We start from the raw sequence: 16,520 nt of genomic DNA on the forward strand, positions 1-16,520 counted from the left end.
TTGAGCATCTACACTGAAGTTTTATAGAATCACAGAATGGTTTGTGTTCGAAAGGACCCTAAAGATAATACAGCTCCAACAGCCTGCATGAGCAGGGATGCCTTCCACTAGAATATGGGATCCATTTAATTTATACTATGTTTTTCTCAGGAAACTTCAGCAAAACAAGGTCAGCTATTTATTAAAACAGGATTAAGGAAACCCATTGTCTTATCTGCTCTTGAACGTAAGAAAACCTGCATCTAAACTGTCTTGTTCTGAAGCTCTGACCTCCCGTGCAGATTAGAGATGTGAAATCTGGGTTAAGGGACCGTGTGTCATACTATGTGTGTTTCTGCAAATCTGTGTGCAGTAATTTTTGTTACTGTAGCATCTTTGCAAAGCTGAATGAGCACCCCAGGAGTGTTTGCACTGAGTTGTTCCTGAATGCTATGGATCTGAAGAGAGGGAGTCCCCTTATCAATGTCTCTGAGATAACAATGTGTATGTTCAGTGGTAGGAGCAGGCAGGTTGAGTAACCTGATGGTGAGCTGTGCAGCCTTCACTAACTATAGTAGCAGTCCATGAAAAACTCTGGATTTTGGACTCATCTCCATGTCATGGAGCACTTGGCTCTGAGTGAGGTGGGAGTGCAAGCCCAGGCAGATTTCTCCTGTGCTCTGACACTTGTGACTGACAGCACTGAGGTGGCAGGGAGGAGGTGTTGAGGCATCAGCAGCAAACCCATGTCCTGCAGGGACAAGGAGGAGAGCAAAAGCTCAGTGAAACAGAGTGGGGGAGAGAATTCCTGCCCCTTCTCCCTCCATGAATAGCGTTGCATGGAGCATTTGGCTGGTTTTAGATAAAGTGCAAACACTTCTTGATTGGTGTGTGTTATGAAACATGGCACTTACATATATTATATTTATCTTTTTTTTTTTCTTTTTGTAGTATAAAATTGCTCTGCTTTGCCACTGCCTGTGGTGTTCTGCTCTTAACTGTTCTGAAGTTACCCAGTTGAAAATGTCATGGCAGTGGCTTAGTGATGCACTACAGCAATTCACAGGCAGTGTTGTCAGGCTTTTCAGCTTGCTTTGAAAATGCAGCCTTGCTGTAAAACTGCAGGGTATAGCAAGTGAGGCATATATTAAAAAACCCAAACAGCAAAGGAAGAAAAACACTGCATAGGTTATTCCAAAGGCTTATAACCACAAATAGCATGAAATTGCAGCAATAGAAACAGCCTTATGGTAATATCTCTGAGTCTGTAGATTAATCTCAAAAGTTAAGCACTGAAAATCCTTCTGTTCAGAAAATAAAGCAGTATTATGAAATAAGCAAAATGTTTCCATCTATCAAACAAGATAAATGAGAAAACTCTGCAGCTTAGTATCAGTGCAGCCTTTGTTCCACAGAGGAATGGGGATATGTGAATGGATCTTCAAATTCATGCCAGGCACTCAGACAATTTCAGACATTATTAAAAATTTAAGGGTCTATTCCCATATATAATTAAATATTCTTATGAATGTGGCAGTTGTGTAGTACATGATTTGTATTTAATATTACAAAGTCTTAACCTAAAACTAAACAAGTCTTTTTAATTTAAAATCTTGGAAACCACGCATCTGGAGCAGGTTTTTTGTTTGGGTTTTTTTTCTGGCGGTTCTGTGGGGTTTTTTGTTTGTTTCTCTTAACAATACATCAGGAAATTTAAAAGGAAAGTTGAAATCTGCATTATAATGAAAAGAGCCATTATGATAATTCTTATCATGAGTCTAGGGAAAAAAAAAGCTGCCTACGGGTAGACCTTTATATTACATCAAGTTTTTAGCTTTTTTTCTGTGAGCTTTTGTGGCATGGAAGCAAAATGAATATTTTTAGCTTTTTTGCTGAGTCCTTTCCCCTCACCCATTTTTTTTAAGTTCACATCTCTGGTCTCAGGGCATTGTTTGAGGGCTGAGAGGAAAGATTCAGTGATGTGCTTGTAGCAGGCTTTCAGTGCAACTTTGTATGGTTATGATGAGATTTCAATGTGTGAAAATTCACAGTTCAAAGATTTTAAGAATCCCAGATTTTATTATCTAGGGAAGGTACTAAATAGGACTCTGCATTTCACAAGGCCTTGTTTAATAAAATACAAATCTCTTGTAAATTCTCCCATTGTAATTAAGTGTTAGACCATCACTTCATTGACAGAACACTACTCAGGTGAATTAAATGAGTGTGTATGCAGTGCTGTTTCACAGTTAATGTGTGATTGAGTTGGATTATGTTGCTCCTTCCCCCCTTAGGTTGGGAGTATCTCTTCAGGCATGCCTGCTGCAGATTGTGGGCTACAGAAACCTGGTTGCAGAGGTTGAGAAGCTGCGCAGAGAGCCCTATGATTCAGAGAATCCACAGCATGAAGAAATGCTTCTCAAGGTAGGTGCTTAGGAGGTACTTGTAGGGCATCCTTTTTTCATGCCTGCTCAAAGTGATTTCACTTATAAACCACTTAAAAACATCAAGAGGTATGGTCACCTTCCTCTATCATGTACCAGTTAATCTAGTCTGGGTGTAACTCCTGCCAAGCAAGCAGCTCATTCCCATGTTTGATGAATTCATGTCCCTTGGCTGGACTAAGTTGAGGCACTGGTTACCCAGCTCTTACTGCAATAGCAACTCTGTGCTGGGAGCACTGGAAGTATAGATCATAGAATCATAGAATTGGCTGGGTTGGAAGGGACCTCAGAGATCATCAAGTCCAACCCTTGATCCACTACTGCTGCAGTTACCAGACCATGGCACTGAGTGCCACATCCAGTCTCTTTTTAAATATCTCCAGGGACGGAGAATCCACCACTTCCCGGGGCAGCCCATTCCAATGCTTGATCACCCTCTCAGTAAAGAAATTCTTTCTAATGTCCAACCTAAACCTCCCCTGGCACAACTTGAGACTGTGCCCTCTTGTCTTGCTGAGGGTTGCCTGGGAAAAGAGACCAACCCCCACCTGGCTCCAACCTCCTTTCAGGGAGTTGTAGAGAGTGATGAGGTCTCCTCTGTGTCCTGCTTCACTGCACATTTTTTCAAGATGAGAAGGGTACTTTTCCCTCTTAACCATAACAAGATTTTTTTCCTAAATTTCTTGGGTTTCTGAAGTGATGTAATCCAATGGCAAACCTCCAGCTTTTATCAGGACGGATGGAAGGCTGGGATATGGTAACATACATGGTTACATTTTCAAATGAAAGTCAAATAGAACCACTCTTTAGATAATACATGTACAGTGATGGAAACCACACCAATTGGATTTTACATACTTCATGGCTTTCAGAAAAGCCTTGTGCTGGAGTAGATAATAGAAGTATTTTTGAGGAAGAAGGCCTTGAAACTACAAGCAGAGGGAGAGTTAGAGAGCTCTTATATTAGAAAGGAACTGAGAAAAATAAGAGGGTGGAAAACAGTCTAATAGCAAGTCCAATATTTCTTCTGCTCTTATTTCTGGATATAGCTAGTGCAGTATGCTTCAGAGAAATGGCAAGAAACATGGAAACGTGATATATTAGCTCATCTACAGGAAAAATGCCTTCTTATATAATTTTCGGAGGTCTTCTCAACAAAAACATTGAAAACTTGAACACTTCCTTTGCCTCTGTCCACATTCAGTTGTAATTCTTGGGATTTTTACAGCACATGATGATGAAGCTGTTGGAATGTAGTTAGTGCCTTAAACAAATCACAGTGGAAGCTTCTGGAAATGTTACTTTAATTACCTGGGCTTCCAAGTGAGACATTGGCACAGGTTGCCCAGGGAAGTTGTGGATGCTCCCTCCCTGGAGGTGTTCAAGGCCAGGTTGGATGGGGCTTTGAGCAACCTGGTCTAGTGGGAGGTCCAACCCCCCATGCAGGGGGTTGGAAGGAGATGATCTTTAAGGTCCCTTCCAAACGAGCATTCTAGGATTCCAGGCACTTCCAAAAATCCTACGGGGCATTTTAAATAAGCACTTACAAATGCAAATTATTTTTTTGAAAATAATCCTCAAATGATCAAAGGACTCTTGTGGGTGTCTGGAGAGCTGTGTTTAAATATTGGTTCCTTGCTGGGACATGGGGGTCTAGACAGCCAAGGAGAAGTCAAAATCCAGAGCATCACCAGAAGGAGTGATGCTCTAGCCACCAAGTAGGATGGGGCAGATGGGTTCCTCTTGTTCAAGTCTCACCTCTGTGCAGCCAAAAGTGCAAATTTCTGGGAGCAGAGTGTTTTTTAACCAAAAGGGTGCAGAGATTTACCCTGTGAGGAAGCCTGTGTCTTGGAGGTGGGAGATTCAGGTGCCAGCCTACAATTTGGTCCCCAGAAATACTAACTAGGTACCTGGCTGCAGGTTTAATAAGGGCCTCTGGCTTTCAGAAATGCATTCCTAAATACATTGGACATCTACACTACCCAGAGATCAAGAAGTTGGGTTTGACCATGAGTGAGAAGCACCAAGGAGCTGGTTGTGGCCCCTCAGCCTTTGGGGCCAGGTCCTGGTTCTTAGATGTTCTGAGAACCCTGTCAGTAACAATGTAGAGTCACAGAAATGCTTTAAAAACATAACTGCAGGAGAACAGAAGCAGAATGGAAATCGAGTGTTTGTCTGAGGGGAAATTAAACAGTGCAACTTATGCTATAAGAAAGTACCAATTTCACCATCTGTCTCCAGTGTAACCTGTGCACTACCACTTGTTTACAGCTGGCATTTTGCTTTTGCAAATTCTCATGTCAAATGGAAATATGTCCAAGGGTTTAATTTGGATTCCAACCCACGCTGGGGCAGAATAGGCTGGTTGGTTCAGTGACCTCTGCAGTGGGTAATTCAAGTTCCTAATATCTATCATTTATTCATGTTTATCAGGAGGGCACTTTATGAATGAGATAAAGATTAACTTAATGTGATTGAACTAGTGAATAATACTGTATTTACTTTCAATGGATGGACAAGAAAGATAGCAAAGATGCTTTGTGCAGACATTATGAAGTGAAATCATTAAAGCTTTAGCCTTCCCAAGGTGCTTGCTTCCTTTTAAATGCAGTCATTATTACTGAAATGAATACAGTTTCTGGGTTTTTTATTTGAGAAATTTGCATACAGCTCTTTCCCTTGGGAAGGCTTTGTCTAAGTGCAGTTCTTCAGGCCCTTCTCACCAACTTGTGTTTTTTGGAGAACACCTGATTTGCTAATATAGTTTGGAAAGAGTGAATCTGTGATATGGCACAAAGTGTGTGGAAAGGTATGTATTTGTCAGACATGTCAATTTAATCTGCTTTTAGGTGCCTAGCAGCATGCTATTTAGGCACTGAAGTTGCTGGACCAGTGCAGTTCAGTGGATTTATTCCAGCTGAGGACCTGGCTTGTTAAATCATTTTGTCCTCTTTATGTGAGATCAGTGAATGATTCTCCCTTTAATTAAATGTGAAGGTGGCACATACCATCTTGTGTAGATTTTTTTATTTTTTTTTTTAGTTTTTTAATGTTCTCCAATAGGCTTTTGAGCACTGTGGTAGACAAGTCAACACTCCTGATTTATAACCCTTCCAGAGACTTGCGAAAGAGGCCAGAGAAAAGATTGCTGCAGAGCCTCTGGGACCTGAGGGCTGATTGCCTGCTGCCCTGTCAGTGATTTATAACCAAATTCCAGCCCATTTCTGTCCCTGTGCTTATGGAGGCAGACACAAGTTTGATGCACAAAGGATGAACAAAACAAGTCCTTGGTGAGACTTTACAGCAGCTGCTAATAAGGTTAGAAGGGATTTATAGGACTGAAACATCTGCAATACTTAAGATTGGTTGGGGATTTTCCCCCACTGCCTCTTCTCACCCCCAGAAATTCAACTTGGTTTTATGATTGGGCTGCTAGGACAGCAATGCAGTGATCCTGCATCAGAACTTACCTTGGTTTAAAAAGAAGAAAAAGCCCTACTAATGTGTGGAAGTTTAATTATGTTTTTACCTGCAATCTTCCTAGCTGTGGAAATGCTTGAAGCCCAGTTCTCCACTGAAAGCTCGGATTTCGAAGCAGTGGTGTGAAATTGGTTTCCAAGGTGATGATCCTAAAACTGACTTTAGAGGGATGGGTCTCCTGGGCTTATATAACTTGGTGTAAGTATATTCCTCTGTAGATGGGGTTTATCTGTGTCTTAAGTCATGAAAAGCAGAGTTACTTGCAGATTTTTATCAAGTCTCTGGGAATAACTTCTAAAAATATTAGAGACTTCATATAAAAAATGGTAATAATTTATTTGCTAGCCCAGTTTTTGGAGGGTTTATCTTGGAGCTTTTTCCTTCTTTTCAGTATTCCTAAATCATCTCCATAATACTGCTTGCTAAGCCCATTTTTTTGTTTGTTTCACTGTGATATAGTATGTTATCACTCTCTTCCCACAAGAAAGGAACTATGAAGTCTATATCTCCTTAAGCAAAATGCCTGAGGAGTAGGTAGGTGGGAGGGTTATGTTACTGCTTAGCTTCCTTGTTTAGGAATTTCATGGTGAATTCCAAGGCAAAACACTTGAAATGCAGCCACTTATGGCAGACCTCAGCAGTTGGGCTACTTATTCAACTTCTGTCAATGCACAAAATTAAACAGTGTTTACATCCCTATTTCCTTCACCTCACACACACCCCAGGTGTTGGTGTCATGTCAAAGGTTGATAATTTGGGAACTGATCAATTCCTGTTATTTCCTCCAGCACTTTTGTCTACTGTGAGTAGTTACATAACTCTGCAACATTTGGTAAAAGCATCCTATCCCTGTGAGAGGAAAAAGACATTTTCTGCTTTTAAAGACTGGAGGACATAAATTATCCACTGCCTCTCATTCTCTAGCAAAGCTCTGTTAAACATCTGGACTCTTGACTCTGGCTTTGAATTTCCATTGGAGATGATTCCCTACCATGTATTTCATTTTTAGTCTCCCCTGATGACTCTTGTCCTGCTTAATGAATCTGCCAAATTAAGAAGCCTGAACTGATTTCCTTGAGCACAGCAGCCAACATGCTCTAGCAATAAGCAACTGGTTTTCTGTAGGTTGATGTTATGTGACACACACATAATGACCTTTAAAAGGCTGTGTATGGACAGCTTAGTGTGATTTAAGATGCCTTTTTGCTGTCGTTGTTGTGTTTTGTTAAGAATTCACCCTAAACATAAATATATCTACAGGTATTTTGCCGAATGGGACACTGAGGTAGCTCAGCAAGTTCTCTGTGATTCCCTTCAGCCTAAATACAGGTAATACATGAAACCAGGAATAATAACTTGAGAGAGCACTGTGCTCTCTGGTATTTTGGGGAGGGGGCAAGTTTTTTCTTTTTGTTGGGCATATGCTTGGGTATTGCTATGTCCTGTCTGTTTTCAAATGCTGATCCTGAAAACTGATCAAATCCAAGATACAGACTTGTATACTGAATCTTAGAAATAGTAAAACATAGTGTTAACTGTTTTTACTTTATTTCTAAATTCAAGAGATTTTGTATTTTTATTTACCTTTCTTTTTTCTTTTCATAATGAAGGGAAGTCACTAAGAAGGAACTAAGGTATTTTTTTTTTCCTTTTCTCTTTTTTTTTATGAGACCCTATATGTAAATAAAGATAAAACCATGCTGCAAATTGGCATGTTATAAACCACAAGTCTTAGTTGTAACAACAAGAGATCCATATTCCTTTCTCTAAAGTTAAGTCAAACGTAGCTGATGGTGCAACACTGGATACATATCGGCATGTCTATATGTAAAAAATTAAGTCAACCTCACTTGATGTAGCTAAACCACTGTATTTTAGATCTATTTAATACCAGGTTTAACAAATTTGGGTCACTTGTGGGAAAAAAGTCTAAACAGTGCCACTACGGTCAGAACAGCAGTGACTGACTTGATAATCAAAAGTAGCCCAAGCCCAGGGCTTTTTAGCACAGCTGAAGAGCCCCCTGAAGTATAGCGATATAACCTGGCTGCCCTGACTAGTGATGGGTCTAATCTGTCCCATTTGATGTCCTGAGAGTTGAGAGATCAAGTACATTCAAGGGGCAAAAATTCTGTGTGGTGAACAATTTGTGAAAATGGGATTTATTCCATAATTATTGCAAGGGGGCAGAAATGCCTCCCAGCCAGTTACCTAGTAATCAATTGCCTCAGAAGACATTATTTTCTTGCCAGTTGTGTTAGAGACCCATCTAGCAGGTCTACATCTGAATCCTCTGAAGCTTCAGACCTCCTCAGTACTTTGTGGCTGAGTTACCCACAGTAATTCTGTGACAAAAAGCACTTGCAGGGTTGGGGTGAGGATGTGTGTAAGCTAACAGACTTTGAGCCTGAGTGTCAGCTCTCAAAATTTCATTTATCTGGGGCTTCTTTTATATATTGGCATTCACTTTCTTCCTACAAGCATCCCCCACAAATCCAGTTGTGTTTTTATATATTCTGTTCCCCATGTATGATTTTTATTAATGAATGCTGATGAACAGGGATCATCACAATGCTTAAGTAGCAATTTAAAAAATAGCTGAGATTTTTGTTTAAATGATCTCTTATATGGAAAACCAAACTATACCAGCCAGATGCTGATTATTCAGTGCCAGGGCTGTGAAGCAGGGATTCCTGTTACTGTTCTTCATTTGCATGTTTGATTACCAGGACTGTCTTGGGGTGCTGTGTGTGTGCAATTTCTATGCCTTGAAAGAGTGTTCAGTAGAAGATAGATGCTGTTGGTTGTGCCCATGCTGATCCTCCTGGTGTGGTTGCTTAGCAGCTGTGCTGCTTTCTGGTGTGATCATGTTCAATGTAGTTTCTATTTCTGTTGAACTGTATTGCTTGTCCACATCCTACACCTTTATTATTCAACATTTGCTTGAGGTTTTTTAACTGATGTTATGCCACAACCCACAAAGATGCCTGAGAGTTTAGAGAATGAAAACCATTTCAGAGGAGGAGTTTTGTCCTCATGCATTCACCTAGTAACAGGAAGGTCAGGGTGGGTAGGAACTGATAATCATCTTTAATATTTAATGGCAACAATTTTTAAATACCATAAACACGAAGTTTGGGTTATTGTAGTTAAGGTATAGTCCAGGCAAGGCACTTTCACAAGTAACTGTTTGTAACTCTGCAAGCTCTGATTAGCTTTACTAAGGCAAACTCCCACAGGCATGTTTGATCTGTAGCCCACTGGTTAAGGCAGTTTTCCCTGCCTGCTATTAGCCACTGATAAATACAAGCACTGATTTCTGCTAAACTTGCTTCATGAGAGTAGGTACCATTAAAGCCTGCTTAGTGGGATGTCAGCTGACTGGTTGCATCAGGCAGATTTTTAAATGAAGATATTGAATAGAAATTTTATCTAGAAATAAACAGTTCCCTGAGCAACTCGTTTCTAAGGGAGGCACTTTTGTGTCCTTGAAAACCTCTGTGTTACTGTGACAAATAATGGGAAATAATGTTCCTTACTTTTGCCTGTTTTGTGATTTCCAATTTGCCTGGACATAAAAACTTTCTAGCAGAGCAGTATTTTGTGTATTTGCCTCCCCAGGTGAATCATGGCTCCAGTGATGGGTGTCACATATATCTTCATGAACAGAAGTCTTAAAAGTATTTTTTTATTAGTTAAAAAAAATTTACTATTTTCAACTTTTTGTGTATCTTAGACTTAATTGAGGTGGGTCATCTTTCTTGTCAGTTCAAAAAATAACTGGCTTTTACTGAAAGTATTTTTGTAGTCACATGCTTTATAATGGGGAGACAAGTTTATTAGCCCTGCTGTAAAGCCAGATACTCATTTAAAGTCTTTTTGTACTAATAAGTTCAGTTAAATGGGATTAGCCCATAGCATCATCAGAGGCAAAATATTTTGTCCATTAATTGTTATAATATTAAAGAAATTGGAAGTATTTGTCAAATAGCAATGCATAGTGATATTTGGAATTTTTTTTCCTAACCCCTCAGCCACTTCAGCAAAGCCGAGTGGGAGAAGAAGAGGTTTGATAAGGCAATTGGGTAAGTTAAAAATCTTTTTAAAGCTTCTGCAAGCACAACAGTTAACAATGATGCTGTACATTTGAGGAGAAAAAGGTCACTTTGAAAAGAAATTTCAGTGTACATACCAACATTCATTGTCTTAACCATATCTTGGTTTTGATCAAAGATTATGGGAACAATAGTTTGAACTAAGAACTAGGAAAAATAACTCAAAATCCAGTAATAAGGATAAGCTTTTCTCTCTGTGTTATTAATAGTGCAGTAATTAGTATCTGTTTAATTCTTCTTAACATATTATGTGATTAGGTTTCACTTATTTTCAGAGACAGGTTCTAATGTGCTTTCAGGGAAGTATGATAAGAAAGAAATAGTAGTGAAGTTTTTTCTTAAGCAGTGAGTTTGGTATAGCTCATGAATGTGAAACTCTATGACTGTGTCTGAAAATTTGTAATACAACATATTAATACCCATATTTCATTTTTCTGTGTAACTTGCCATTAGGCCTCATGTTGCAGTTAACTTCATATTATTTTTTTTTTTCTTCATGAAATACGTCAAAGTACAATAAAAGAAGGACAATATTTTGGTTTGCTTGGTAGAGATAATAGAAAAAATACCTAAGGTAATCTACAGAAGGTAGCTGTGTTTATGGGAGGAAGACAATCACTAAGTAACTAAAGTTTGCTTTTATCACTAAAATGTGAGACATTGTATGTTTTGTTGGGAACCAGTCTCTGCCAGAAATGTCAAGCTCTTAATGCAGCAGGCACAGCAATTAAGAAATAACTTCCAATTTCAGTGTTCTGTTGTGCCTAAATGTCCTGTCCTTGCTGAAATCTCTTAGCAGGACGAGGCTTTGCTTCACAAGTCTGATTTTTCTTATTACAATTTCCAGTATGCTCTAATTTAGGGTTTTGCTTGTTATCTGGTCTGTGCATCTAGATCTGTTAGAAAGAAATTAAAGGTGACTCAGCCGGATCCTTTTCACAGGGTTTTTTGGCATATGAATGTCTTTATGGGACTGATTGTTGAAACCTGATGTTTCTAACTGTGGGTGGTGAATCCTAGTTGGGCAGATGGGTTAAAATAGCAAATGATGGGTCAGTCACCCCACAGCCACCATGGGGAGTGCTTGCCCCGTGGCAGAGGCAAGCACAGGGAAGCTTGGGCTCCCTTCTTATTCAGTAGGAATAAATCCATGCTGCTCCACTAAAAATGCTGGCACAGTGCTGAAACTTCTGTTTTCACTCTGACTACAAAGGAAATTCTGCCGTCAGAGTGTACAAAACAGGCAGGATAAATGTTTTTCTTGTTTTTTCACCCCCTCACCTTGGAAGCTCACAAAGGAGAGAATGAATACACCTCAGTAGCACCCAATCTGCAATGCTGGAGTCATCAGTGTTTCTTATAGTGTGCAGAGACAAACACTCTACTAATGTTGCTGCTTCTTTTTTTACAGCTATTCTTTTGCTATCGTGGGCATTAATATAACAGATCTTGCATACAACCTGCTTGTGAGTGGAGCTCTGAAGACCCATTTCTACAATGTTGCTCCAGAAGCACCGACACTAACTCACTTTCAGCAGACATTCTGTAAGTGGGAGTGGGGTGGGTGGGAATACATAATTTGTACTCCTGCTAACACTTTTGTACTACCCATGCTTTAAAAAAGAAATTTAAAAATCTCCTTCTGGCACAGCACACAGACTATAGTGCTTGTCTTGCTCTCCTGTCTTTAGGATATTTGGTTTCAGTTCTCAGTTTTGATGGATGGCAATACCAAACCAAGAGGTTGAGACAAAGACTTAAAAAATGAAACAGAAAACCTCCAAGGGCCTGGACAAGTGATAGGCTAATTTTAAATAATAAAAAGAAACCAAAGGTCCTTTGAAGTGCTTCTAAATATTACTTCTCAAAAAATCCAAATGTTGTAAGACCTCTGCATCTACCTTCAAGTGTTACTCTCCATCCTTCAGTAGAGTTGTCAAATATAATGTCTCAAAGTAATCCTTTCCCAGCCCTTTGCCCTATATTTGAGAATCCCTTCTAAAGCCACAGACCTGTTGTGCATCCTTGCACAGGGGGAGCAGCGCTTAACACTTCTAATATTTTTGACATACAGATTACATCAAGATGCACTGCTTTTCACATTTATGACAACTGCTTAAATTGCAAGTGTTTGGGGTTTTTTTGTTTGGGTTTTGTTTGTTTTAAGTTTGGCTATTTAGGTAACAGGTTTTTTGTTTTGAAGCTATAAAGTTTTCTTATTGCTTAGCTGGATAAATGGCAAGTGCTACTGTTCTGTGCATCACTTTAATCAATAGTATAGACTTTTCAGATCATGGATGCTATTTCATATTACTGATTCACCTAAAATCCTATGTGAGCAAGTTATCATACTACAGCTGTACTACACTACTACCTGCTACAGCAGGACTCTCCTTTTTGTGATGCAACTGATGTGTTGCAACTGGCTGGTAGGGCCCTCCAGGCTGCTTAACCGCTAGGCTGTTGTCTCTGACTGTGGTTGGCTTGATAAGTAAGAAAAGACAGATAAGTAACTACCTAAATATCCACTTAACATCTTGAGGTCATCTTTTCATTGGAAGGCTTACTCTGGATTTTTTTGCTAAATTCCTGATGGTCTTGTGAACAGAGGTGTCTAGTATGGTTGGTTTGACTCCCATACGTTCATATCCTATTCTTGGTTCTGGTTTCTTGCCACATCTAAAATGAATCTGGGAAAGGAAGAGACATGTTCTGGTACATTTACAGTTTCTTATTGCAATTGCAAAAGTCTTGGCTGCAAGAGGGCCTGTGTCCCAGGACCAGTGTGTCTGCTGACCAGCATGGCCAGTCCATGTGGCACTCAGTGCCATGGTCTAGCAACCGCACTGGTGGGTCAAGGGTTGGACTTGAGGATCTCTGAGGTCCCTTCCAACCCAGCCAATTCTATGATTCTATGATTCTATGATCATGACAACAGTAGCAGGAGAGCTGATTTTGACAGCTCTTCCCTCTACAGCCCATGCACAATATGAGTTATGATGCAGAATAAAACTTGGGTGGGTCTCTGATGCAGTAATAGGCCAGTAAAGGTGGTGGATGTTCCTACAACACTGTGCCTGACATCCTAAGAAAAAAAAATTGTTATAAAATGGGCTTTACTGTAAATAAAGCATCAACAGGCAAAGTTTTCTGGCACAAGGGCTGTTCATCCAGAGATTATCTGTTTGAGTCTGACAAATCCCTACTCTTATAGTCTTGCAGTTACTCTCCTCTTCATCCTGCTGTCATCCTAGGTTTCTGCCAAATTGTCTTCAAGCCCAAACACCATTAGGCTGCATTAAATGCCTCCAGGCTGCCTGACTGAACTGGAAAGTCAAAATTGCATTGTCCAGCCAGCAGCCTTGCTGGCAGTGGAGAACAGTGGTTTCACAAGCATGTATCTCCTAAATGCTGATTTTCCACATCCTCATCTGCACCCCTCTGCTCCCTCAGGCCATGGTGTGCACACACATATGAAGCTAAGAATTGCATTTGACCCTCTGCTTTTGAGCTTTGCTGTCTTCTCTTGACTGTACCAGCAATATATGAAACTCCATTGCCCAATGGCATGCTCAGCACAGTCACTGCTTAAGTACAGAAGGAATCTCTTGAATATCTCCTGGATTTGAGGGTGTGAAGATCAAACATTCTACATTTCATGAAGTAGTTTTTAAGGGTGGTTTACTGAGCTTTTCTTTGAAAGTAACATCTCTTGGAGTAAAACAGACCTCTCCTGCATCATGTGAGATAGACCTCAGTGACCAGAGGATTCTCTGTGTAAACCAAAATTTTGAATTGCAGGTTTCATTTTAATTTTTATGTGATATTTACCTACTGTATTTATCTCTTCTGCTTCTCCTTTTTTTTATTTTCTAGGCTACTTAATGCATGAATTCCACAAATTCTGGGTTGAAGAGGATCCCCTGGACATAATGGAGTTCAATCGTGTCAGAGAAAAATTTCACAAGCAAATCTTGAAACAGCTCCAGAACCCAGAGATGGCTCTGTGCCCTCATTTTGCTGCATCAGAAAGTTTAATCAATATATAGTTACTCACTGAATTTTATTTGGAAACACTGTCTCACTCTTATGTTAGATCACTGTTTAGACCATCACTAGCATACCGAATGACCATGGCGATTGTATGCATGTTTTTGGTGCAGTATTCATCTATTTTTATCACGAGTACTTGATCCCCTTATGCTTCTCCTGTTGGGGATTTCCCATTTTAAATGGATGCTCATATTGTGGCATTATGCAGTGTTCCATTCTGAATTGATGTCCAGGTATCAGAGTTTTTCTATTTTTTTAGACTTTCCTCATAAATTCAGCATTGACAATTGAACTGTATTTCTCTAGCTGTGTTTTTGTATATGTGGAATAAGTAGCTGGATCTTGTATTGTGAAAGCTTTTTAACTTCTTGGTATATTTTAAGATAGCTACTGGCATTTCAAGTGAAATATATGTTTGGGCCTCTTCTAGAAGATAATGTGTGTAATTTAATCTAATGCAGGCAAACACATTAAAGTCAAATTTTCTCCATGCAGCCATATATGCTTAATGAAGATTTAATGAGGCTTATGAGATTCAAGTTTCAGTGAGAAGAGTTTATGCACAGCTGCATGAATACCAAGTGGTCTGGTGATGCTAACACATTCACACTGAACTACATTCACACTCACAACTACTGGATGCTGGCAGGGGCCAAAATTTCCACCATCAGGCTGTTGTCACCAGTGCCACCGTGCTGAAGCATGGGCTAAATTCCTGCACATTCCTTTGAATATACAGGGGGTAATAGTTTGAGTCACATGTTGGAAGGCAGCATGATTTGGTCACATTGTGCTTGGTGAATTCAGGGGAGCAAAAATCTATATATTTTTTGAACTACTGAAAATGTTGCTTTGATTGTCAGTTCAGTTCCTAAGAAATGGGAGAAATAATTGATTAGAAGGCTTAGAGGAAAACCACTTGTGTTTCCCAGACTACTTATTTAAAAAAAAAAAAAATAGGCAAACTGCCTTTTTTCTAAAAACATAAATTATTAAAAGTGTCTGACAGTAAGACTGTGTAGTATATTGAACAGCTTCTACCATGGCATTTCATACCCATGGTATTTTTTACCTTCTAAGCAATCAATTTTAGTATTATATGTTTGTGTAAATCACTTGCATATGGAGACTAAATTGAGTAGTATCCAACTACTTGTGAGTTATATGAATAAACTCTGTCATTCTAAACTGAAGCACTGTGGGTTTTATTTTTGAGTTATGCAGTAATACAGAAGAAGGCCTCAGTACTTCAATGAGTCAGGTAACTGGGGATGCAGAAGCTTTGTGGCATCCTCCTAGTCTGATGTGATCTGAACTTACTCAGATCAGGCTCTTTATACCATTTCTGGTTATGGCTTTGGCCATCACTTTATAAGTGAAAAAATGAAGCAATGGGAGTGGTTAAAGTTCTTGAAATTCCTTGGATTCAAGCCCTCTCATTCCTTTGCTAAAATGTGAGGTGTGGATCAGGACTTCTCTGTAGAGCTGAAAATTTGCACTTGTGGTGGAATTGATCAGCAATACCCTGTGGGTGTTGTGGTAATTAGCCTTCTCCAATTAATTTGGAAATATGGAACTGGAAATATTAATTTCTGTGTATTTTGCATGAAAAATGCAAGGAATAAAAATTGTGTTTAACTTACTGCTTTCTAAAATGAATGGTAGTTATTTATAAGCATTAGAAATTGAGGACCATTTTTTGTCATTCATTAAGCTTCTAAAATAAGTTTCTAAAATAAGCAACCATTTTCACTGTTTCAGATTTTCATGTCTCCCTTCCTTTCACTGCCCCTCTTTGACTTAAATGCTGTCTGCAATTTTTAGGCCACACTTCATGTTTTGGTTTTTTTAATACTCTGCACTGGAGTTGATGAAGTTGGTGGGAAGGGAGGCATGAAGGTGCCTGCTACCTTCTTATGGGTATGTTCCTCTCAGTTATTAGGCCTTGACTTGAGGTGTCAGCTTCAAATAAAATCAGAAAATGTCATCTGGCTCTGTGTCAGATTGTGTCACTGTAATGTAGCTGCTTCGGGTGACTGTTTTTCCTGTCTTGCAGGGAGATGGATTTAATGAAGCTAAGTGTGAAATTCTTCCTCCTATGGAGCCCCTGCATGTTGGTGCCTGGAGATCTTATTGTCCTGCCCATTTGTGCTTTGGCTTTGGCCTTGGGCATCCTTACACTCAAAATCCTTGTCAAACCTAGGGCAGAGAGTGTTCCTGGTGACTGTCAAACTGGCTGTGCACTGCTGAGGGAGGTTGTCTGTTTGGCACTGCCTCCCCTCTCTTACCACAATGCAAACTTATTTTTTTTTTTTTAATTAGAATTTATGTTATATCACCAAACTGACCTACAAGGAACTGGATGCTGCCTTCCCTAGGGAACTAAAAATGAGAGGGGGGGGGGAGGGGAAAGAAAAAAAAAAGAAAAAAAGTATAAAAAGTTGTTCCA

At 39.5% G+C, this 16,520-nt stretch overlaps 1 protein-coding gene across 4 annotated transcripts in view; it reads left to right on the top strand.

Moving 5' to 3' along the window:
• The window catches only part of ELMOD1 (ELMO domain containing 1), a 50,498-nt gene extending 34,440 nt beyond the window's left edge, over positions 1–16,058 (top strand). For 2 of the 4 annotated variants that reach the window (XM_071734766.1, XM_071734775.1), the window contains 7 exons: positions 2,274–2,403; positions 5,968–6,101; positions 7,164–7,232; positions 7,514–7,537; positions 9,938–9,988; positions 11,430–11,563; positions 13,895–14,569. In XM_071734766.1, the coding sequence (XP_071590867.1) occupies positions 2,274–2,403; positions 5,968–6,101; positions 7,164–7,232; positions 7,514–7,537; positions 9,938–9,988; positions 11,430–11,563; positions 13,895–14,067 (715 nt within the window). In that variant the 3' untranslated portion in view covers positions 14,068–14,569. Of the gene's footprint in view, positions 1–2,273; positions 2,404–5,967; positions 6,102–7,163; positions 7,233–7,513; positions 7,538–9,937; positions 9,989–11,429; positions 11,564–13,894 lie in introns of all 4 variants that reach the window. The other 2 variants (XM_071734785.1, XM_071734793.1) reach the window with 1 other exon arrangement.
• The last annotated feature ends 462 nt before the right edge of the window (positions 16,059–16,520 follow it).

This window comes from Heliangelus exortis, chromosome 1 (genome assembly GCF_036169615.1).
Source record: "Heliangelus exortis chromosome 1, bHelExo1.hap1, whole genome shotgun sequence".
NCBI lineage: Eukaryota > Metazoa > Chordata > Aves > Apodiformes > Trochilidae > Heliangelus > Heliangelus exortis.